General features: G+C 35.6%; 2 protein-coding genes across 2 annotated transcripts; both read right to left on the minus strand.

The window, feature by feature from the left end:
- Positions 1-8,935: 8,935 nt before the first annotated feature.
- On the minus strand, positions 8,936-12,917 carry LOC104222945 (probable glycosyltransferase At3g07620). The gene is made up of 2 exons (XM_009774278.2): positions 11,651-12,917; positions 8,936-9,976 (listed from the first exon to the last, which is right to left on the minus strand). Exons 1-2 carry the CDS (start codon positions 12,601-12,603, stop codon positions 9,490-9,492), a joined length of 1,440 nt encoding a protein of 479 aa, XP_009772580.1. The 5' UTR covers positions 12,604-12,917; the 3' UTR covers positions 8,936-9,489.
- Positions 12,918-14,421: 1,504 nt separating this feature from the next.
- Positions 14,422-19,913, minus strand: LOC104222946 (uncharacterized). Its single transcript, XM_009774279.2, has 15 exons — positions 19,582-19,913; positions 18,468-18,761; positions 18,286-18,365; positions 17,441-17,541; positions 17,182-17,304; positions 16,982-17,051; positions 16,795-16,881; positions 16,612-16,677; positions 16,429-16,521; positions 16,296-16,352; positions 16,063-16,191; positions 15,874-15,964; positions 15,599-15,687; positions 15,276-15,469; positions 14,422-14,850 (listed from the first exon to the last, which is right to left on the minus strand). Exons 2-15 carry the CDS (start codon positions 18,688-18,690, stop codon positions 14,745-14,747), a joined length of 1,509 nt encoding a protein of 502 aa, XP_009772581.1. The 5' UTR covers positions 18,691-18,761; positions 19,582-19,913; the 3' UTR covers positions 14,422-14,744.
- Positions 19,914-23,531: the final 3,618 nt, after the last annotated feature.

Genomic DNA, 23,531 nt, shown 5'->3' on the forward strand with positions numbered 1-23,531 from the left:
TTTTGATGTCTCTGAAGGTGAAAGCACATGGCTCGTAGCCTTGATGTTTCTATTTTGCATGACCAGTGGACTGTAGACCTTATATTTGGTGAAATCCAGCTATAATTTCTGTGCTACTAAGTTTTTGGTTAGGCCATATTTAGGGGAGGGTTCTGCTGGATCTGTTGCTCAAGATCTTTGGTCTTTATTCGGATCCGATGAAAATAATGAAATTACTTCTTATGGACTCGAAGGCTTGGCGTAACTTGTAAAGTTGCCTCCATGTGACCAGGAGGTCAAGGGTTCTGTCACGCCTTGAGCCTGGGAGGCGAGACCGGCACTCGGTGCCTTACCTATCCTTGCGTACCACTTGCGACTAAGAGATTCTGAACATGTAATGTCATACTCTGGCCATGGGCCACAGATCAGGATATAACTTAAGCTGATATAAAGGCCGATCAGAAGAAGGAGAAAACTAAAAGTTATATCAATGAAGTAAATTAGGAATTTGATTATTGGACCCAGAAGTTATAGGAATCATGATTGAGAACATAACAGAATCACTCTTAGTATTGGAGGTGCAAGAGAGATAGCACCGTATTCTATAACGGCTCTACGATAAAGCCAGATAGAAAAATACCAGCCTCATAAGAATTCAGTTTGGAGCTCCTACCGGATTGTATAGGCACTAGAGGTGAAAGTATTATAATAGAGCTTCAAATGGTGGATGTGATTTATACCTATGTGGGAGAGAGGTTATGAAAGAGATAGAAGAATGTGAGGTGATATTTTAAGGTAAGTAAGGTTAAAGTGAACAACGTACGAAATACTCAAGTATAGAAGGATGAAAGTGGTCCATATTTCAGGTAAAAGACTAGAAGCACTAGGATTCAGTATCCAGAAATGATACCAGTGTCGTCAGTGGCATATTTTCCAGCCTATGACTTCTAAGTATCAAAAGGTCTAATTAGATAGTAAAAGAAGTGTTAGAGACGATACAATGTCTCGCTTGAGGTTCCAAAAAGAAAAAAAAGAAAAAAAACATAAGGAAATCGATCGCAAGCTAAAGTATGATAGAACGACAAGGTTTTAGAAAGACAAGAGCAAGAATAAGAAGAAGGCAAGTGATAAGGTGACAGGTTCGAGCCGTGAAAACAGCTTCTTGCAGAAAGTAAGGATGCGTACGATAGATCTTTGTGGTCCGGCTTTTTTCCGAACCTCGCACATAGCGGGAGCTTAGTGCATCGGGCTGCCATTTTTACTACTTATGGACTCGTTAAGAATGATTCTAATCTAGTTAGAAGTAGAGGCACTCTGGTGGGATTTTCACGGACAAAAAAATATTGCAGTCAGTTTGATAATCGTGATTGCAATTATATTGTTTCCTCATCTCTGAAACAACTAAAATATCTTTGGAGATAATAAGTAATCCGTCGGACACTTGAAAAATAGAATGAATGAAAGGATGAATGAGGTAGCTAGTAAATCATTTAAAAGAAAAACTTCTCGTGGAGTTCATGGTCGAGTGTATACCTTCTCTTAAATTGAAATACTATAAAAGAAAAAGATTAACTAAAACAGACTTGACTGCACTTCAAATCACAAAATCAGTATTTTCTTTTGATAAATATAACTACTTATCAGTATATACTTGACGAATATCACTAAAATTAGTACTAGTTAATGACCTTCTTTGTCTTGAAATGTAAATAAACGTTACATAATTCTTCCAAAAAAAATCCTTTACGAGTTAACCATGATATCAACTGTACATAACATATAAAGAAAAAGTACATATTTTCTCTCTTCGTTTACCTTAGTAAGTTGAACATATGAAATTCCATTAATTAATGAATAAAAGCTACTCCTAGAAGAATACAATAAACTTTTAAAAAAAACTCACTACACAAAAACTGAACATAGTCTAGAGGAGGAAACCTCAGGAAACCATAATCCTATACTCGGGGGTAGAGCTAGCCTTTAGCTTACTGTTTCGGAAATCTGATGGCTTTGGTCCGAATCTTGTACTTATTATAAGAAATCTATTGAAGATATACAAATTATTTATTTAGAAAAAAGGAAATTTTCGAACCCATAAGCTTCAATTATAGCTCTAACTCTGCCGATACCAATGAAACCCTAATCCTATGGCAATGAAACTTTTATTTTAACTACATCAACGGTGTCCGAGCCAAGTTGCACGTCGATCCTACATTAATGAAACCTTTTCATCCTCTTCTTTCACAACCGTCTTCCTGCGTACTACTGAACATGAACATAAGAAAAAACCACAACTCCGATATCAGAATCAATGAGAAGATAACCAATCCAATAGTCAATCCAATTAGGAAAAAACTCCTTTCGATATAACCATAGCTCCTCTTACTATCTTTCTCCACAATTGAAGTATTATCAATATATAGCATCGCCAGAGTAACGTAAAATTTCGAATGCAGGATCAAAAAAATCATCGATACCATGCACGATCACACGTTCATCGTTATAAACATCCCATTCGACGATATTAACGTTGTTAATAGAAGCGTTTTCGTGGAGAGGCAACGTAGTAACAACAACAGGATAGCCAGATAGTAGAGTGTCAATTTTTTTAGCCTAAAGGAAGAGTAGTTTCAAGAATTATTCTATCAATTTTTGAAGGCACAATATGATATTGAATTAATTTATAAGGAGGGTCGTGTTATGAATAGTTTGTACATTGGATACTACTTTGGATACTACATTGGATACTACATTGGATGCTACATTGGATGTCCATGTTGTAAATAACTTAAAGATTAAATTTCCTATTTTATGTCCATCATCTTTACTTTTTATGCCTATAAAAGGCCATGTAATTGCAATGAAAAATTACACCAAAGTGAAAGAAGAAAACACTTCTCCATTCTCTCTATCTCTTCTTGTTTACATTTTACTGCATTGCTTTTATTTTATAACACGTTATCAGCACGAAGCTCTAATTTTATTCTTAACTCCCGCTAAGTTGAGCCATATTTTATTAAGGTATGTATCATTATAATCATTTTATTTATGGCAGTACATATCATATGCTGGATAGTGCTACAACACACACTATTTTAAAAGATAAGAGATATTTCTCTTATTTGGTAATGAAAGAAGCGAATGTTAATACAATATCCGGTAGTACAAGATTAATTGAAGGTTCTGGAAGAGCCAATTTATTACTACCAGGAGGAACAAATTTGGCTATTGATGAAGCACTATATTGTAGTAAATCTCAAAGAAACTTATTAAGTTTCAAAGATATTCGCCAAAATGGCTATCATATTGAGACTACAAATGATGAAAAGATTGAATATCTTTATATTACTACAATAATGTCCGGTAAGAAATATGTGCTTGAAATGTTACCTGCTCTTTCCTCCGGCTTATACTACACAAGTATTAGCAGGATTGAAACACATGCCGTAGTAAACGAGAAGTTTACTAATCAAGATAATTTTATTATTTGGCATGACCGGTTGGGCCATCCTGGTTCTAATATGATGCGTAAAATAATTGAGAATTCACATGGACATGCAATGAAGAATCAGAAGATTCTTCAATTTAAGGAATTCTCTTGTGCTGCGTGTTCTCAAGGAAAATTAATTATTAGACCATCAACTATTAAAGTTAGGATGGAATCCCCTGCATTTCTGGAACGTATACAGGGTGATATATGTGGGCCCATTCACCCTCCATGTGGACCATTCAAATATTATATGGTTTTGGTAGATGCATCTACAAGATGGTCACATGTGTGCTTACTATCAACTCGCAATATGGCATTTGCGAGATTGTTGGCTCAAATAATAAAGCTAAGAGCACAATTTCCAGATTATGCAATTAAGACAATTCGTCTTGATAATGCTGGTGAGTTTACATCCCAAGCCTTTAATGATTATTGTATTTCAACTGGGATAACAATTGAGCATCCGGTTGCTCATGTTCATACACAAAATGGTCTAGCAGAATCATTGATCAAACGCCTCCAATTAATTGCTAGACCAATGCTTATGAGAACAAAACTTCCCATTTCAGTATGGGGTCATGCTATTTTGCACGCAGCAGCACTTGTGCGGATAAGGCCCACAAGTTATCATAAAGTCTCCCCATTGCAATTGGCTTTTGGTCAGGAGCCAAATATTTCCCATCTTAGGATCTTTGGTTGTGCGATATATGTTCCAATTGCTCCACCACAACGCACAAAGATGGGTCCTCAAAGAAGGTTGGGGATATATGTTGGATATGAATCTCCTTCTATTATAAAATATCTAGAGCCGATGACTGGAGATTTATTTACGGCAAGATTTTCTGATTGCCATTTTGATGAATCAGTATATCCAACATTAGGGGGAGAAAATAAGCAGCTGAAAAAGAAGATAGATTGGAATGCATTATCACTGTCTCATTTAGATCCTCGAACAAATCAATGTGAACAAGAGGTTCAAAAGATTATTCATTTACAAAATATTGCAAATCAATTGCCAGATGCATTCACTAACCTACCAAGGGTGACTAAGTCACATATTCCAGCTGCTAATGCTCCAATTCGAGTTGATATCCCGACAGAACAATTAATTAAAGCAAATGAGTCTAAGCCATGCTTGAAACGTGGTAGACCAATCGGTTCTAAAGATAAAAATCCTCGAAGAAGAAAAGGAGCAAGTGATCAAAGTGAACATAACACAGAGGTAGTGGCTCAAGAAGAGCCCTAAGACGTAACAAATGATAAGACTTTAGGGGAGGTCCAGGTATCTAAAAATAATGAAAATGAAGAGATATCAATAAGTTACGTCTCAACCGGGAAAAGATGGAACCGAAATAATATTGTTATCGATAACATTTTTGCTTATAATGTTGCTGTTGAAATAATGCAACAAGATGATGATCTTGAACCCAAATCTGTCAATGAATGTAGACAGAGAAATGATTGGCCAAAATGAAAAGACGCTATCCAGGCAGAGTTAACTTCACTTGGAAAACGTGAAGTCTTCGAACCCATAGTTCGAATACCTGAAGGCATAAAGTCAGTAGGGTATAAATGAGTTTTTGTGCGAAAACGAAATGATAAAAATGAAGTCGTTAGATATAAAGCACGACTTGTGGCACAAGGGTTTTCCCAAAGGCCTGGAATTGATTATATGGAGACATATTCTCCTGTAGTGGATGCTATCACCTTCAGGTATCTCATAAATATGGCAGTACAAGAAAAACTTGATATGCATCTAATGGATGTTGTTACAGCCTATTTGTATGGATCATTAGACAACGAAATTTTTATGAAAGTACCTGAGGGATTTAAAGTGCCAGAAGCATATAAAAATTTTCGAGAAACTTGTTCAATAAAGCTTCAGAAATCTTTATACGGATTGAAACAATCAGGACGTATGTGGTACAATCGCCTGAGTGAATACCTGTTGAAAGAAGGGTACAAGAATGATCCAATTTGTCCCTGTGTCTTTATAAAAAGGTCTGGATCTGAATTTGTTATAATCGTCGTGTATGTTGATGATTTAAATATCATTGGAACTCCTGGGGAGCTTCCAAAAATAGTAGACTGTTTGAAGAAAGAATTTGAAATGAAAGATCTTGGAAAGACAAAATTTTGTCTTGGTCTACAAATTGAGTATATGAAAGATGGAATATTTGTCCATCAATCGACATACACCGAAAAGATTTTAAAGCGATTCTATATGGATAAAGCACATCCATTGAGTACCCCGATGGTTGTGAGATCACTTGATATAAAGAAAGATTCATTCCGGCCTCATGAAAATGATGAAGAGCTTCTTGGTGCCAAAGTACCATATCTTAGTGCAATTGGGGCATTAATGTATCTTGCCAATAATTCCCGACCAGATATAGCTTTCTTAGTAAGCTTATTGGCAAGATTTAGTACTTCGCCAACACAAAGACACTGGAATGGTATTAAACATATATTCAGATACCTCCAACGGACTACTGATATGGGTTTATTTTATTCAAATGAATCCAAGCCATCATTGATTGGTTATGCAGATGCAGGATATTTGTCTGATCCACACAAAGGTCGATCTCAGACAGGCTATTTATTTACAAGTGGAGGTACAGCCATATCATGGCGTTCGACAAAACAAACTATGGTTGCTACTTCTTCAAATCATGCAGAGATAATAGCCATTCACGAAGCAAGTCGAGAATGCGTTTGGTTAAGATCTATAACTCAACACATTCAGCAAACATGTGGTCTTTCTTCGAAAGAGAATATTCCAACAATATTGTATGAAGACAATGCTGCATGCATAGCTCAATTGAAAGGAGGATATATCAAAGGAGATAGAACAAAACACATTTCACCGAAATTCTTTTTCACTCATGATCTTCAGAAGAATGGTGAAATAGATGTACAACAAGTTCGTTCAAGTGATAATTTGGCTGATCTGTTCACTAAGGCATTACCAACCTCAATATTTGAAAAGCTGATATATAAGATTGGAATGCGTCGTCTTCGAGACATTAAGTGATTTTTCATCAGGGGGAGTAACTACACGCTGCACTCTTTTCCTTAACCAAGGTTTTGTCCCACTGGGTTTTCCTGGTAAGGTTTTTAATGAGGCAGCAAGCAATGCATATTATAAATAACTATGTACATCCCAATATTTTTTTGTAAGTTTTTAATGAGGCACATTATCTTACATGGACATCCAAGGGGGAGTGTTATGAATAGTTTGTACATTGGATACTACTTTGGATACTACATTGGATACTACATTGAATGCTACATTGGATGCTCATGTTGTGAATAACTTAAAGATTAAATTTCCTATTTTATGTCCATCATCTTTACTTTTTATGCCTATAAAAAGCCATGTAATTGCAATGAAAAATTACACCAAAGTGAAAGAAGAAAACACTTCTCCATTCTCTCTATCTCTTCTTGTTTACATTTTATTGCATTGCTTTTATTTTATAACATGTCGGAATATTTTGGGAATATTTTAATTAAAGCGTCGTCAGTTGGGCAAAAGATAGTGAAAGTCGTGGTATTAGGAGAAGAAGAAATAAGATGATTTAAGGTATTTTCAAGAATAATTGACATTGAAACATAGTCTTTCTCGAATAATGTATTTGTAAGGATGGAATTAAATGAAGAAATTGAGGTTGAAAGGTTAAAGAAATTATAAACGAAGAGAATAATTAATAATTTGGTAATTGTTGTTTTTGATGCCATTGGAGATATTATTTAAGGCAAGCTTAATTTGCAAAGTTATAATCTAATTTAGCCCTTATATATAAGTTTTTTCATTTAACCTAAACCTAGTTGAACTAAGATTTGTTATTTCCTTACCCCAACTATACTTTTGATGATTTAACAAAATAAAATCCTTTACTTATTGAATACCTATCAAACTTGGAAATCTTGATTGGTTAGTTGGGCGGCAAACTTTAGTTTGTTATTTATTTAAAAGAATACTTCACGCAATAAGTTAGAAAATTTCAATAGTAATAGAACTTATAGGGTAACCTTCATGCGGAGGGCTATCCGGACCCATAACACGTTTTAGTTATTATATTTATAATTAAATATTATATATTTAATGGGTTTAGTAATACAAATACAGATTCTAAGCAAAAGAAAGAGATCAAAGAAAAAAATTATGGGTTTGAAAAGTACATGTTACCTCATGCACGTGGTTTCAAGAAAAAATTGGTGAAAATCTTTGGACAAAATATAAAATTGATCGGTCGACTGAAATTAATTGTATTTGCTATCCAAAAAATGCATAAAATATGTAATTTTTATACATAATAAATATTTAAACAAAAAATATATATTATGTCAGCTATTATTTTTGGGCGTGGTTATATATATATATATATATTCCTCAAAACTTTTCTTGTAAAATAATGGTGTTAATTACTTTCTCACAAAATGGACAAAGAAAGAGATATTGATAAAAAACCCCACTATCTCGGAAAATTTTATTTTGTGTCTCATACAACTGACACTAGTTGTATGGGGCAATTTTTATGTCTTACAGTTTTGTGGACCCAAATTTTTGTGGACCCAGAAGTGTAAGATTGAAGTCCACAAATTTGTGAGACAAAAGGAGCCTCATACAACTAGGGTAAGTTGTATGAGACACAAAATAAAACTTCTTCATTATCTCTTGCTGAAGTATATTAATTTGGTAGCAAATTTTAATACTCCATCCGTTCACTTTTACTTGGCACGTTTTGACTTTTCAGGTCTTTTAAGAAATAATAAATGAAGTGCATAATTTATCATGATACGCATATTGATTCATATTTTATTGGATTTGAGAAAATAATTTGAAATGAGTAATAAATACTGTGGATATAACAAGAAAAAAAATATTTGTCTTCTCTTAATATACGCAAAGTGACAGATAAAAATAAAAATCTTTTTTTAGTATACATGTCAAGTAAAAGTGAACAGAAGGAGTAATAAGTGGTGAGAGAGGGTGAGCACAATTAATATGGGGTAAAGAACTTTCATAATCCGACAGTCAATTAATGCCTGTCACACCAAAGAATTTTACTATTTTTTCACTTTGATTTCATCAAAGAATTTTCTATTATTTTATCACTTCAATTTCATCCTTTTTTTTTTTTTTAAGAACTATCAATATATATCTTGAAAAATATATGGATGAAGCATAATATTTTTTTGCTAGCCAAATCAATAGAGCTACTAGATAACAGGAATTAGCTAGGAACTTCATCGCTAAAAGCATCCTAGCTAGTGATAATCACTCGCTAATTCCATTAGCAAGGGAATTTTACTGTTTAGCTACGAAATTTGTCCGCCCTTATTCCTGTTTTTCAAGTAGTAACATAGTAATCAAGGTAATAGATAATCTTGTGAAGGTATCAAAGCTTTCTAGCCCTTACACTACATTATCAAAAGATCACCTTTGCAATAGTGTTGATATATAAATAAACAATGACAACTTTTTGAGAACTCAAAATAATGCAGAAATACATCATAGATTCCTTGCCAATGATACATTCTTCTGCCATTGGAACTCTAAAGATTAGTTGCATACTTTTGCATGTTACAAATGCACAATCTATGCTAAAGGCACATCCGACTCTTCAAAAATGTTGTCGGGTGCGTATCAGGTCCTCCAGAAATAGTACTTTTTTTTTTGGAGGATCCGACACAGATGAGGCAGCGTTTTTGAAGAGTCCGAACAACATATGATCATGGAACATGAATAAAAAATTACAAACGCCATCCCCATAAGCACACCCCGACCCTAATTCTAAAATAGCTGCATTTGCAAAATACAACAATAACAACTACTTCAACTACGCCACAATTCCAACAAAGTTGGCGTCGGCTTTATGACTCTTCATGACTATATCGCTCCATTTAAGCTCATCGTAGATGACATCTGCCAAAATCACTTAACGTAATCATAAGATGAGAAAACACGCCCATCGACATAAATGAGATCAGATACTGGCTACATATAAGTAGTATCACCAAGCGACTCGATGTAATCCCCTTCTGAGCCAAAGTTGGTAAACTGTCATATGAAAGGAATCATAATTTTTAGGGCTACTATACCATGCAAAGTGCTTTCTCACAATGCCTAAGTTCTTATACATGTTGAGGTACATCTGTTTAGGCACGGAGAGCAATATCTTCTTCAGGTGCGGAATATCTTTTTCATTAACGATAATTGAGAACTTGCTCCAATCTAATATGTTCGCTAATGGAAGATCATAGTAGTTTGAAATCAGTACAGGGACGCAGCCGTGCTGAATAGCATCACTGACTCTAGCTGTATTCACCTCGTAACCTTTGACATGTAGGCAGTATCTACTTCTCCGAAATCCTTCCTTGTAAGGGAAAGATGAACTCCCCGAGAATATATCGAAGGAGCTATCGTTCTTCCACAGCTCCAATAAATCTCGTCTTGCAAGAGAATTTTGGACACGGCCAGCAAAGAAGACAAGCTTGTATCTGCCAAAAAGAATAAAACAAGTCATAAGCACAAAGGTGCAGAACACAAGCTTAAAAGAAAATCAGTATTCACAGCACTAAATTCAGAACTCCAATATACTCCGTAGCTTGGATCTTTATGTCCAAAACAGATACAGTTGAACTCATGTGAGACATCTGGGCTATGGGCCCGTAAACTAGGAAATATTGCCGATAAGAATCATCTCAGCCATTTGCATTGCATTTCTACAGGTTTTTGATTATACGGAGGGTGGAATACAATAATAAACAGCATTTGACAAGGACAATTTAGTAATCGGACAGCTCAACCAGTGAAGAGAGAGTGTTCGGCTGAATGTAGCTAGACAGCAGGCTGGTGACAACGTAATTAAGAGATCAGGTGAGGCTTAAACATAAAAAAATGTAATTTAAAACAAGAACAAAACCAAATACTAATGGTACACTATGCGGAGAATTCTTGTTGCTAAACAAGGAAAAAGTACTTGTTGCTAAACCATTGAACTCTATGGAAGAATCCGAGGATAGGGGAGAAACGGTATTGGCTAGGGGAAGGTAATGTGTATATACATTTTAGAACAGCTTCTTTTATCCTTTTCGTGTTAACTGAGTTGGACTAACCCATAATATCTGTGATCTACCTCATCTTTTAAGCTCCATTTCTAAGAACAGGTGCTGGCATCTCCTGGTATATTTAGCTTTTCATATTCTTTAAATAAAGAATCCAAGCGTTTTGGAGGACCAAATTATCCTATCCAAAATGCAGCAACGAGTACAAAGGGCATAAAAAGAACCTCTAATGAAGCATGAATGTATGTGTCTTTGATCAACTAGTTTTTAAAGATTAGGTGGATTCTCAATAAAGACGGCAAATCTTGTCATTTAGGTTAAGTGGATTCTCAATAAAGCCGCCACTATTCCAACAAGCCAAGCTCAACTTGCATATATGTCAAGGTCCTTACTGAAAGCAGTTGCAGTTTACTCCTAACACTAATAGTTTGATATCAGCAAGAATTAGCAAAGTTTCTGCGTTTGTCTACCAACAGCTACAGGGGACACAGTTGGAAAAGCCAGACAAAGATTTTCTAATGCCAAAGTTTTGTTCTTGTAGGCAATGGCAGCACCAATTCAGCTAAAAGGAATAGATTAATCAGTTACCAGTCGAAACAAGATGACGTGATTCAACATCCCACTAACCATAAAGCACGCAGCATCGCCTTCACAGACTATACTTCACCTATACTTCTCAAGCAAATATAATGTATCAGAGAAAATCAATCCACTAGGCACACAAATTGAGTATAGGCTAAAAAGGGCACACAAATCGAGTATATGCTAAAAAGGCAGCCCGGTGCACAAAGCATCCTGCGTTCAAGGCTTCAAGCAGGGTCCGGGAAGGGTCGCACCCCAAGGGGTGTGATGTAGTCAACCTACCCTAATGCAAACATTAGTGGCTGCTTCCACGGCTTGAACTCGTGACCTATAGGTCTCACAGAAATAACTTTACCATCGCTTCAAGGCTCCACCTCAAATTCAGTAAAGACTAATGAAAGATAAAATGTCCAATGCAGACCTTAATAAAAGCAGTCTACAAAAGAGCTTTACACCAACAACAAGCAGTATAAAAATCACTTATCAACAGAAATTACAAGACAATGCAGTTAAGTGACACCATACCTCGCATCTGGAGGGTTCAACACTTCCTCGTGTTGGCGAGGCCAAACTTGGGGCAACCCAATGTCTTTGTGGGCAACGTATAGCCTTTGAAAGTAGTTTGACGAGCAAGTAACCTGAATTGCGTTATGATGCAGTTCTTGATGCTTAGAAGCAGCGGCTCGACCAATAGAATGACAGTACACATAAAAATGATCAGCACCACCAGACGCATTCCAAAATCTGAACTCTGATCTAACTCTATCAGTATAACCAGCAACAAAATCTTCAATCGCGGCTGCAGAATGCACGCGAGGATGATTTCGCATAACGTTAATAGAAAAAGGCATATAGTAAAAATGAGCCTCTTTTGGATTCTGATTAACTAAAGAACTACCCAAAAGTGCAATCTTGAACATGTGCTCACTAAAGTAATTTCCCAATTTAGGATCAAAGGGATTTGTAAGGGGCAAAAAAATGCTTGAAAAAGGTGAAGATTTGTTACTCATAAAAGCATCAGGATACACAAATATCTTAAGGGTTTTCACCATTTCTTCATAATCAGCAGCAAATAACTCCCAATTATAATAAGGACTATTATTAATTAACACATTTTGACCTTCACTAGACCAATTTTTTTGCTTTTTTGGTTCAAGATTCTTCACTAATACTTCCTCTTGACCATTAAACTGAACAAAATTTCCATTTTTATGTATAGAACTATTACTTATTAACACATTTTCACCTTCACTAGACCAATTTTGCAGCTTTTTTAGTTCAAGATTCTTTACTAATACTTCCTCTTGACCATTAAACTGAACAAAAATTCCATTTTTATGTGTCAAATCTTTCATTTTTGTTTGTACCATTAGTAATAATCCTACCATTATAACTACAATTAACATTACAGAAAAGGGTCTAAGAAAAACCCAAAATCTGAAAAGTTTATAACTTTGATTTAAAGAATAGAAAATCATAACTTTATTCACAGAAATAAATCAAGAAACTTATCTGGGTAAGCTTAAAAATCCTTTCTTTTCTCAACCCCACTTGAGAAAAAAAACACAAGATCCTTCTTTAGCTGCATATATGATTTTTTTTTTTTTTTGGTTTTGTGTATAAATTGTGTTGGAAAGACATTTAATGACTTTTTACTCAAGGAATTGTTCAAATAGAAATGTAGGACTAATGGTTGAGTTAAGCAGGCGGCAAAATTTTAATATGATTTAAGAATGTTAACGTGTACAACATAGATATGATAAATAATCTTGAAAATAACGTAGGAGATCTCGAAAATGTCAGCAAAAGAATTAGGATAAATGGCATTTTGGAGTAAACTCAACTTTGGAGTATATCCTTATGTGTCTTTTATTTTATTATTTCTTCTATTTCAGTTTATACATTATAATTTAATTGAGCACGAAATTTAAGAATTTTTTTTAATCTTAAATACAACAACAACATAGTGTATTTCCACTAGTGACGTCTGGGTGGGGAGGGTAGAGTATACGCAGACTTTACCCCTGCCTTCATAAAGGTAGAGACACTGTTTCCAGTATACCTCAGCTCAGGAAAGGTAAAAGGACAACAACAAGCATACCAATTGAAAAATCGAAGCAAAAATACAAAACTAACAGTAGGTACTGTAATCAGAAAGCCAAAACGTAAGCAACAAGTAATAGCAGAAGTCAAGGGATACGACAATACACAGACAGGATAACGCTCGGCTACCTATTCTAATCCTTTACCTTTATTCTCAACCTCTATACCGTCCTATCCATGGTCATGTTCTCAGTAAGTTGGTGTAGCAATGCATATCTCTTGCCTAATCACCTCTCCCCTATACTTCTTCGGTCTGCCTCCACCTCTCCTTGGGACCCCCAAGGCCAACCTCTCGCACCACCTCATCGAAGCATTTATGTCTCTCCTCATCACATGCCCGAACTATCTAAGTCTCATCTCCGCATCTTGTCCTCCATATGGGCCACGCCCAACTTGTCCCGAATAACTTTATTTCCAATTCTAGTCCGCAGTCACTACCCTTCAGGCGCGTACTGAATAACTTATTCGTTGTATAATAGCTCGCAAATCACACATAAAATATAAACTGCACTAGGGTGAAAATTTCTTTTTAAATTTAGAAAGTAAGGTAGTACGACATATCCACTATAATTATTCACATTCGCCAAACTTACTTACTCGTGTCTCATGCCAATCTTCCGACCATTTCAGTATATTTGGCCAATGCTATAGGCCATTAGGCCTCATTTATTAGGTGTTTCACTTAATTAATACTGAACTAGTTGGAACAGTAAGGGTAAATCTGAAAAATTACTTCTTTGTTATTCTAAAATATCAAAAATATTCTGAAACAAATCAAGTTTGCTAAATAGATTAATATTTGAAATTGGAATAATAAAAAAAAAATATCACAACTACAAACCATAATGGTCTCCAAAATAGGACATGGATCTCCAACAAAATCATTAGGTATTTGATGTAAAAACTGAACGCTTCGAGGTCGTTTGGTACATAGGTTAAGGTCCACAAAGATAGTAATTCCGAGATAAAATTTAGGTATTATCTAATCCCAGGACAATTTTTACACTAAAATGGTAATCCCATGAAATATTCACCCCATGGGATATCATGGGATATTCCACCGTTGTACCAAACGATCCCTTTATAGTATAGATTAACTCTTGCCACTGGTTCGAGCGTAGAATCAGCTACTAATACTTGCACTAGGGTAGGACCTGAATCCTGCATGAATGCAGGATGTTTTGTGCACCGGATTGTCCTTTTTATGTTTCACCTGGTGAGCCACCTCTGGCTTTATATAAAAGTAACATTGTTCAAGTACATCAGTGTTTTTCAACAGCAGAAATGTTTTTCAGATGCCATTCTTATTTCAAGATGTTGGCTCAATAAGCTAAGTAATTACAAATAATCAAGATTATTCTCTAGTCCAACTAAAGAATTACTACCATATATCACACTTATGCATCTCATTTCCACTCAAAACTTGAATCAACTTCACTTTTATGATATGCTATTGCACAATTTTACAGGCAAGAATGGATCCCTGAGTTGGGAAAAATGTATGGATTCCTATCAATTATGCCGCCATTGCATTTTCTGCACGATTTCCGGCTTGAAGCTGCTTCTTGGCCAACATTTCAGCGTGTTGTTCTAAGTATTCTTTGCTGTTTATCTCAGTCAACCTGCATTACATGGAAATATTTGACATTGTTTCAGGTTATTGAACAATTTAGTAGAAAGTAACAAGTGAATGCGAACGAAAGCTGAAACCACGAGTTAATTTCACATATGGTCATTGAACATTACCTACTATAACATTACAACAACAAGAAGCCCAATATAGTCCCTAGGGTCTGGGGACGGTAGATAGTATGTAGACCTTATCTCTATAGTGAATGTAGAGAGGTTGTTTCCAGTAGACCCTCGGCACGAGAATTTACCTACTATAACATTATATTAAGATAATTGTACTTTACCCAACTACTACAGTAAATTCACAAAACTGCGCCTACTATAACAGTAAAGTTGGATTGAGTGGGTAGATTAGAAAAGCACTCTGACTTGCAAAATCATTATTTAGCCGAAAAAATAAGGTGAAGCAATTTACCTACTAATGGTACGATCTTTTGCAAAACCCAATTCATTGTCCACACAAAGGTCAAAGTCGTCGTTCTTCCTTGACCTTGAAGATGTTCTAGGTGCCATGTGTTGGGCATCGGATATTGTCACAATTCTTTCGAAAAGTTCAACTGGAGTTCCCTCGGCTGTGCATAAAAGTCGAGCTCTATTTTCATATATTACCTGATAAGAAAATCAAAGAGGGAACAATCACTTATCCATAAAGATGAGATGTGATCCCGAAACACTACATGTACTTATAATTATATAATTTAAGAAGTGATCAAACTAATCAAGAAGAAGAGAACGCACATCGACCAAGGTCACAAAACGGTATGCTGCAGTTTTATTGTGAAGCCCAACAATCGGTACGCCTTCTAGAGCCAGCGTATGAAAGTTTTCTGGTTACACATAAAACAAAAGATCAGTAAAAAAAAAAGTCTGAGAAATGGTTAACTGTGTTCAACCGAAGTGTGCTATCACGAAACTCCAAACTCATGATTGTAACCATATATTGCAAAGAGCAGCTAAATTAAAGCAAACAAACAAGAAACGACAAGACCAAAAAACAGCCACAAATCACTTACTACATAGTCCAAAATAGTCTGCTGCACCAAGAGGCCGGTCGCAGAGTTCCTCAAATGAAAAATATGCACATCCATTAGCACCCAATGGAACCTAAGCTTAGAGAAAAAAACACACAATTTAAGTCCAGTAAGTCGTAAGACCTTTTTACATCGTCAAATCAAATGCACGGCTAACTTTAGTCAACAAACCTGTAATTTCCTTCCCATGACAACTTCAACCTCTTGTGGAACCGGTTGAGCATCCCCAACTAGCATTTGGAAATGCTTTTTAATAAGGCTCGACAGATCTTTTCCAATAAAGTAGAAGCCTTGTTCGGCCTAAAATTAAATTAAATAGGAAATAGAATTAAAACATGAGCATAGATTAGCAAGAACAGTAGAAATAACTGCCAGATAAACTTGTACAAAGTTGAATACTATACCGAAGTCAACTTCCTGTAGTCCACCGCTGAACCAATTTCACGTGCTACACATCTTTCCTGCATCAATATAGTTTCCCAAGTCATTAAGCCAATCAACATGGGCTGGGAATCGAAGTTGAGAATGTTTAAATACCTTTAAAGTAGCTATAAAAGGAAGGAAAAGGTCCCTCTGCAGTCCACCTTCGTAAAGGTTATCGGGAGCACGGTTTGAAGTAGCAACAAGAATCTGCATTAATATCGATGAAGGATCAATAGAAATAATACATAGGAGTTATAGGACTAAAAGACACAGTGTACGGAACAATGAATTACTCACAACGCCGTTGTTAAATAACTGTCTAAATAAGCGGTTCAGTATCAGTGCATCAGCCACATCAGTCACCTATATTAACAAGAGAAAACTTTCACGGACCTGAAATCTTCTCATAGAAGCTGAAAACAGTCAAACACAGTGAATAGAAGAAAGAAATGTTCCGAGTTCCATACTATACGGACATACCATGAATTCATCAAGACACAACAATATGGACTCGTCCGATATCTCTCCTGCCACAACTTCTAGGGGATCCGACACACCTTTGTGCTTCTGCAATTAAATAGATGGCACAACATTAAAATTCCTCATTTCACAGACCCCAGCATAATAAACAGATTGAAATTAAACAAAGTAAAGATTAGGTTCATACCTGCAATCGGCTGTGAACATTCAGCATGAAGTCATGGAAATGGATTCTCTTTTTCCTCCAACTGGCAGGCCTGACATAAAATGTCCATAGATTAAGATAATACATTTGTTTTTTCGGTTCTCGTATAAATGCAGATACAAACATCTGTATGTGGCACGATGAATCATCTCGTCTAACAGTAAGATAAGTTTGATACTTACAACTGGTCGAAGAACAGGTCCATTAACATAGTTTTGCCTGTCCCAACTCCCCCATAAAGATATAATCCTTTGACGGGGGCATATGTTGACTGTGGCATGAGACGAGACCATAACCATCTACTCCTGCAAATTTACCAGAGTGATGTGATGTATCAATACAATGCAACAGAAACAATCACGCTCCTAGTCAAATGTACATTTTGCCAATTTCAAGATATAAATGCACAATTCAAATTGTGGAAACTCAGTTGGTGTGTACCTCCCGGCTTTATCAGAAGAGGCATATTTGTCTAACCGGCAGTCTTCAGCTTTTTCGATAAGCTGATCATAAAGTCTTTGGAGTTCTTGCAATGTGCCTACCTACAAAATCATCGTCAGAATCTATTTTCAACAAGCAATAATGAGATAAAACTTCATATCAAATTTTACTAATCAACAAATCAGCTTCATTCTGATATAACTGAAAGTGAGTTTTGTAAAGTTTCAAGCCCCGTCAATTATCAGATCATTGGGAACCATATTTACCAACAGTAAATTACTGATATTAGGATACAAGAAATTCTTCAAATTTTAACACATTACCACTTCAATACCTCCAATAGATTTTGTGACTGATGCAACTAGACAGAATTTCTCAATATGAGCGAGTCATCACAAAGTGTAAAACGAGAATTACTACAATTCTTTTTTAAGGACTTATGAAGTTGTAGCAGTCTTTGACCTAAGTAATAGGCGGCCTCCACTCCTAGCCATTCATAAAATTGAGCTAATATGTGATCATGTGAGCACATTGATTCAACAGTCCTTTTTTCTTTTAAATCATTGATCTCATACCTATACGCAGGGGGAGTCTGCATTCACGATTAAGCCTACACCCGTCCACTCATTTCAAGCTTGAAGTAGAGTCATTCTTCCATACGGAATTTCCAACCAGAGTAGGAAGTAAGGAGGAATATGCATTATCTCTCCCTTCCTTTCCATTCATCCCCACCCTCACCACCATCACCACCACCATCCCCAAATTACAGGATGGATTGACAAACATACCGTTATCTAATCACAGAAAACAGAGTTATATTTCAGGACTAGAGTGTTGCTGCTTACCTGGCAAGCATCTCCATCCAATAGCTCACCCTCAGCAATTCGTCGTTCATATTCCACTAGAGGCCCTCCTCTGGTCTCCACTATAATCGAATCAATCAAAACAAAAACCAACAACAGTAAGAACTTATGCTTGAAACATACACAGAAAATACACAAAAAGAACTCATCATTAGACCGCATACCTCCATTAGTAACTGTAGCAACACCGGCAAACATGGCTCTCGACGACAAGTAATATGGTTGACTATGTCTAGTGATACCGCCATTGTAGGATAGTTTAAATAAACACCCACGACTTAAATCAGTCGAAAAATGATGTCTTCTTACAAGACTGTTAAACACATTATCTTTTCTATACCGGACAGCCGATCTAATTTGCCTCACAGACTGCAGAACTTTCCTCATGTTGATTCCAAAGGAAAAACTGCAACTTTATTCCTCCCTATCAACAAGTTCACTATCAAAAACACCAGTTTCTGAAAAACAAGCAAGTAGCAATAAATAATTAGTGGAATATATACCCACTTCTAACAAGACAAGACAAACAATTCTCCCACCATAAAAATTTGAACCATTGATAAAAATTTAATCCTTACATCCGTACTTATGAGTTGGAAAAAAGTATACCTTTTGACACTTAATTTAAATCTAAAACACAGTTGGAAAAGTAAATAAACCAACCAATAAAAGAACCCAAGGTAGACAAAGTACAGTATGACTTTATTCCAAGAATTTTATTAAGGCCAACTATTAACAACTACAACAACAAGTCCGGCATAATCCCACAAGTGGGGGTGTGTACGCATAACTTAGTCCAACCTTGAGAAGGTAGAGAGACTGTTTCGGGTAGATCCTCCGCTCAAGCAACTATTAACAACTACAACAATAAGCGCACTATAATCCCACAAGTGGAGTCGGGAGGGTAATGTGTACGCACAACTTACTCTTACCTTGAGAAGGTGGAGAAGTTGTTTCCGGTAGTCCCTCGGCTCAAGCAACTATTAACAACTACAAAAACAAGCGTAGTAGGAGGGTAATGTGTACGCACACCTTACCCCTGCCTTGAGAAAGGGGAGAGTTTGTTTTCGGTAGACCCTCGGCTCAAGCAACTATTAACAACTCAATTGTCTTAAATTCTAGAGAAGAATTCACTTAACTTGATCATAGCATCTATAGAAATCCCAAAAGAATAAATAAAGATCTAATCTTAGACAAAAATCAATAACTCTGCATTAAACAGTTAACAGGGCAAGAACAAAAAAATTAAAATTTCAAGAAAAGATTAAATGAATTTACCTTCTAAGCTAATTGAGCCAAAAACCCCAGAATTGGCAAAGAGCTGAATCTTCAAGAAAAAGTTAAATAAAAATCTGATCTTGAAACAATTAACAGCAACAAAAACACACACACACACAATTCTGTGTGTGTAATTTCTAGAGATAGAATAGGATAAAGAAGAAGAAGAAGAAAAAGATTTAATTTTTCTAATATGGGTGTCTTAAGTTTTTATTCAAAAACCAAGAAATTAGAGAGTTTCAATTTTCAAGACCCTGTTTTTCTGGAAATTCCTAGGGAAAAACAACAAAAGAAAAATAACGAAAAAGAGAGAGAATATTAAGAGAAACTTCAAAAAGGGTAGCAGGGTATGGGACTTTTTACTAGGGGGTGGGGATAGGTAGGTGGGGTAAGAGGGGGGGTTGGGATTCTTCAATACTTTTTGAGCTTGTTTCGTTTTCTAATCTTGACAGGTTTTGGATTTCTGTATATGATGACAAAATTATCCTTAGTTGACTAGGAAAATGACTTGGTTTAGGTGTAAATATGTGTATTAGTTGAGGGTAATTGTGGTATTTTGAGATGCTAAACTGACACGTATTTGGGGAAAGTGCATTATGGAAGCTGAGTCAGCTGAACGTCACTGTAGTCTGTATGGGTCTTTTTTCTGGAAATTTCTAACTATAAGTACTACAACTACTAAATTTATACATGTGTCAATTTATATCTTAATTTAATAGTCGCTCCGGTTCACAATAAGCGACCAATTTACTTTTTTATTTTAATTCAAAATAAGTGTCCATTTATTTAATCAAGAAAAAATTCAATTTATTTTTTCAAAATTACCCTTATGTACGTATCCGTAAAACGTCATTTACTTCTCACATTTGAGAAGAGAAAAAAGTATTACTATAACTATGGTGCAACATTTAATGAAGGGTAGTTTAGTCACACTAACTATTTTCGTCTAAAATTTAGTATTTTCTTAATGGATGTGCCAAAAGTAAATTGATCACTTATTGTGGACCGGAAAAAGTAAATGGTAGTGTCCCGATAAACTTGCGCACCTTGCGATTATTTCATCCTATTTTTACTATCTCTAATTCACACAAATATCGATTAAATCTGTCTGTCCAGACTTACATAAATACACAAAAATATCAATTAAGGGAGCTTTGGCGCGATAATAAAATTGTTTCCGTGTGATTTATAAGTCATGCGTCTAAGCCGTGAAAGCAGATATTAATACTTATCTTAGAATAGGCTATTTATGTCACATCATTGGAGTGTGACAATTTTTCTGAATACTACGTGAATACAGAATATGGAATGCTTTATGCACCGAATTGCCGTTTCGTGTATTTCGCACTTCACAAATGTACGAATCATAAAATTCTCTGCAAAAAAAAGCAGTAAAGTAGGAATCCTCTTATTCACGTGCATATTGCTTTCCAAAATGGGGTTAAATCACTAAGGGTGTATTGTGGGTCGGGCCTAGTTCGGGACCGGCTTGGGTTCACGTGCCAAACGGGCCAAAGGGTCCAAATGGGTCGGTTTAAATGGGCCGCTCTCTAGTGGTGCAAAAGCCCATAGCGGGCCGGCCCTGACCAAATAGCCCGTGAGCCCCGAATCGTTTAGCCCGAGACCGGCAGGCGGGCCTGGGCCGGTTCAACTGGGCCCCAACAGCTATTTTTAAAAAAAAAAAATTAAAAATGGCCAACGGTCAGATTTTTAAAATCTAGCCTTTGGCCTTCAATTTTCAGCCGTTTGGAACTTTAAAAAATAGTCATTTGGCCCCCAAACTTTTTATTACACTTTTTCTCTATTCTCAACTATAGAATCCCCTCATTCTTTTATTTTTACTCACAAATTCATCAATCTCTCTCAATCTCTCTCTAATTTTCTTCTATAATTGCTTACTTTATTATTGCAATTTCGTGAAAAATTGTGAAGTTGGTGAATTGAAGTATTCAAGTCTTCAACGATATTCAATTTTCAAGAAGTTGTTCGTCAATTCGGTAAACTCGTTCCAACTCTTAAGTTTTAATATTATAGTTTTGTTTGTTTTATTTAGTATAATTATAATTAATATGGACTTTTCTTTGAAAAAAATATTTGGTGGTAAGGAAAAATCTAAAATTGGTGAATCTAGTCGCCAAGCTACTACTCTTCCCCCGGCTCCCCGACCCAGACTTGTTACCCGTCCTCCTCCACCTATTATTCTTGATAGTGATAACCCTTGTTTTCAATTTTCCGATAGTCAATTTTGCCATAATGTTGCACCAGGTCAACAATTAAATGAAGAAGTTATGAATCCTCTTTATCCTAATCAAACTATCTTTGAAAATGATGAGGAAAATGATGATTTAGATGAAACACAACCGGATTTAGATGATACACCTATTAGTCCTGTTAATAACCCAACCGATGTCGCGCCTGACCCTCCTGTAGTAACCCCTACTTTTAATAGAAAACCTTCCAAACGGCCCGAAACATCTCTTGTTTGGCACTTTTTTACTCAACTAAGAGAACAAAATAAGGCTAAGTGTAAAACTTGTGGGTCTTTGATGGCTCATAAATATACTGGAGACCATAGCGGTACGGGTAGTTTGACTAGACGCATACTGAAACACCTTAGAGATAAAGCTATATATTTACAAATGAAAGCTGCGCAAGAGAGGACAAGTGTAGATACTACGGTTAACCCTAGTACAGGTTCAAATCTAGTTCAACCGGGAATTAACACTGTTACCGGTGGCATTTTATATTATGATCCAAATAAAGATCGTGAAGAATTGGCAAAAATGGTTACTGTTATGTGCTTACCCTATAGTTTTTCTTCTAACCCTCATTTTGTGCATTATATTAGAAGAATTTTTAATCTTACTTATAAAGGATGGTCTCGCGCAACCGTAAAGAGTGATATTTATAAATATAAACATGAATATGAAGAATATTTGCGCTATTTATTTACTCATATAGATTATCGCATTGCTATTACTACTGATGTTGGTAGAAGTGGCAATGACTGTGATTATCTAACTGTTACAAGTCATTGGATAGATGAGGAGTGGATAATGCAAAAACGCATTATTGCTTATAGAATAATTAATTCACGCCACACAGGTAAGTTTATTGCTAACACAGTTGAAGATATTTGTAGATATTTTTGCATTAGAGATAAAACAATGTCGGTTTCAATGGATAATGCTTCTAGTAACACTAATGTTATAGGTTTGCTTACAACTACACTAAATCCTGCATTTAGAAATATTTTTCATGTTAGATGTATTTGTCATATTTACCATTTAATCGTCGGTGATGGTATGAAAGTTTTAAATGTAGAAATTAAAATGGTTAAAATGACTCTTAATTGGCTTTTTTATTCAAACCGTAGAAGTAGACTTAGAGATTATTTTAAAAAATGTGATGAATTTGGCTTTAGAGAAAGAAAGGTTTCTAAACCTTGTCCGACTAGATGGAATTACATGTATGAAAGTTTAGTTGTTGCATATGAATATAGAACGCAACATATAATGCTCGTGTAGTTGATGATGATGATGATGATGATGATGATGATGATGATGATTATGATAATGATGAGCACCTTACAAATCAAGATTGGACTAATGTTAAAATATTTGTAGACTTTTTAGAACAATTTCATGTTGCTACAAATGAATTATCTGGGCAATATTATCCTATTATTTCTAACTATTTAGTTTATATTACAGCACTTGCAGATTTATTTACTCAATTTTCAGAGGGTGGGGTAATTTATGAACAAGCTATTAATTCTATGAAAGCTAAGTTTAAAAAATATTTTTTTCCTATCCCCCCTATTTTTGGTGTTGCTGCAGTGTTAAATCCTACAATGAAATTAGGAGGTCCTCACTTTTGGTACTCAAACATTTATAACGCTTTATTACTTTCAGCTGAGGAATTTGCTACACTTGGAGATGCAAAAGCCT

The sequence above is a fragment of the Nicotiana sylvestris genome, chromosome 11 (genome assembly GCF_000393655.2).
Source record: "Nicotiana sylvestris chromosome 11, ASM39365v2, whole genome shotgun sequence".
Classification (NCBI taxonomy): domain Eukaryota; kingdom Viridiplantae; phylum Streptophyta; class Magnoliopsida; order Solanales; family Solanaceae; genus Nicotiana; species Nicotiana sylvestris.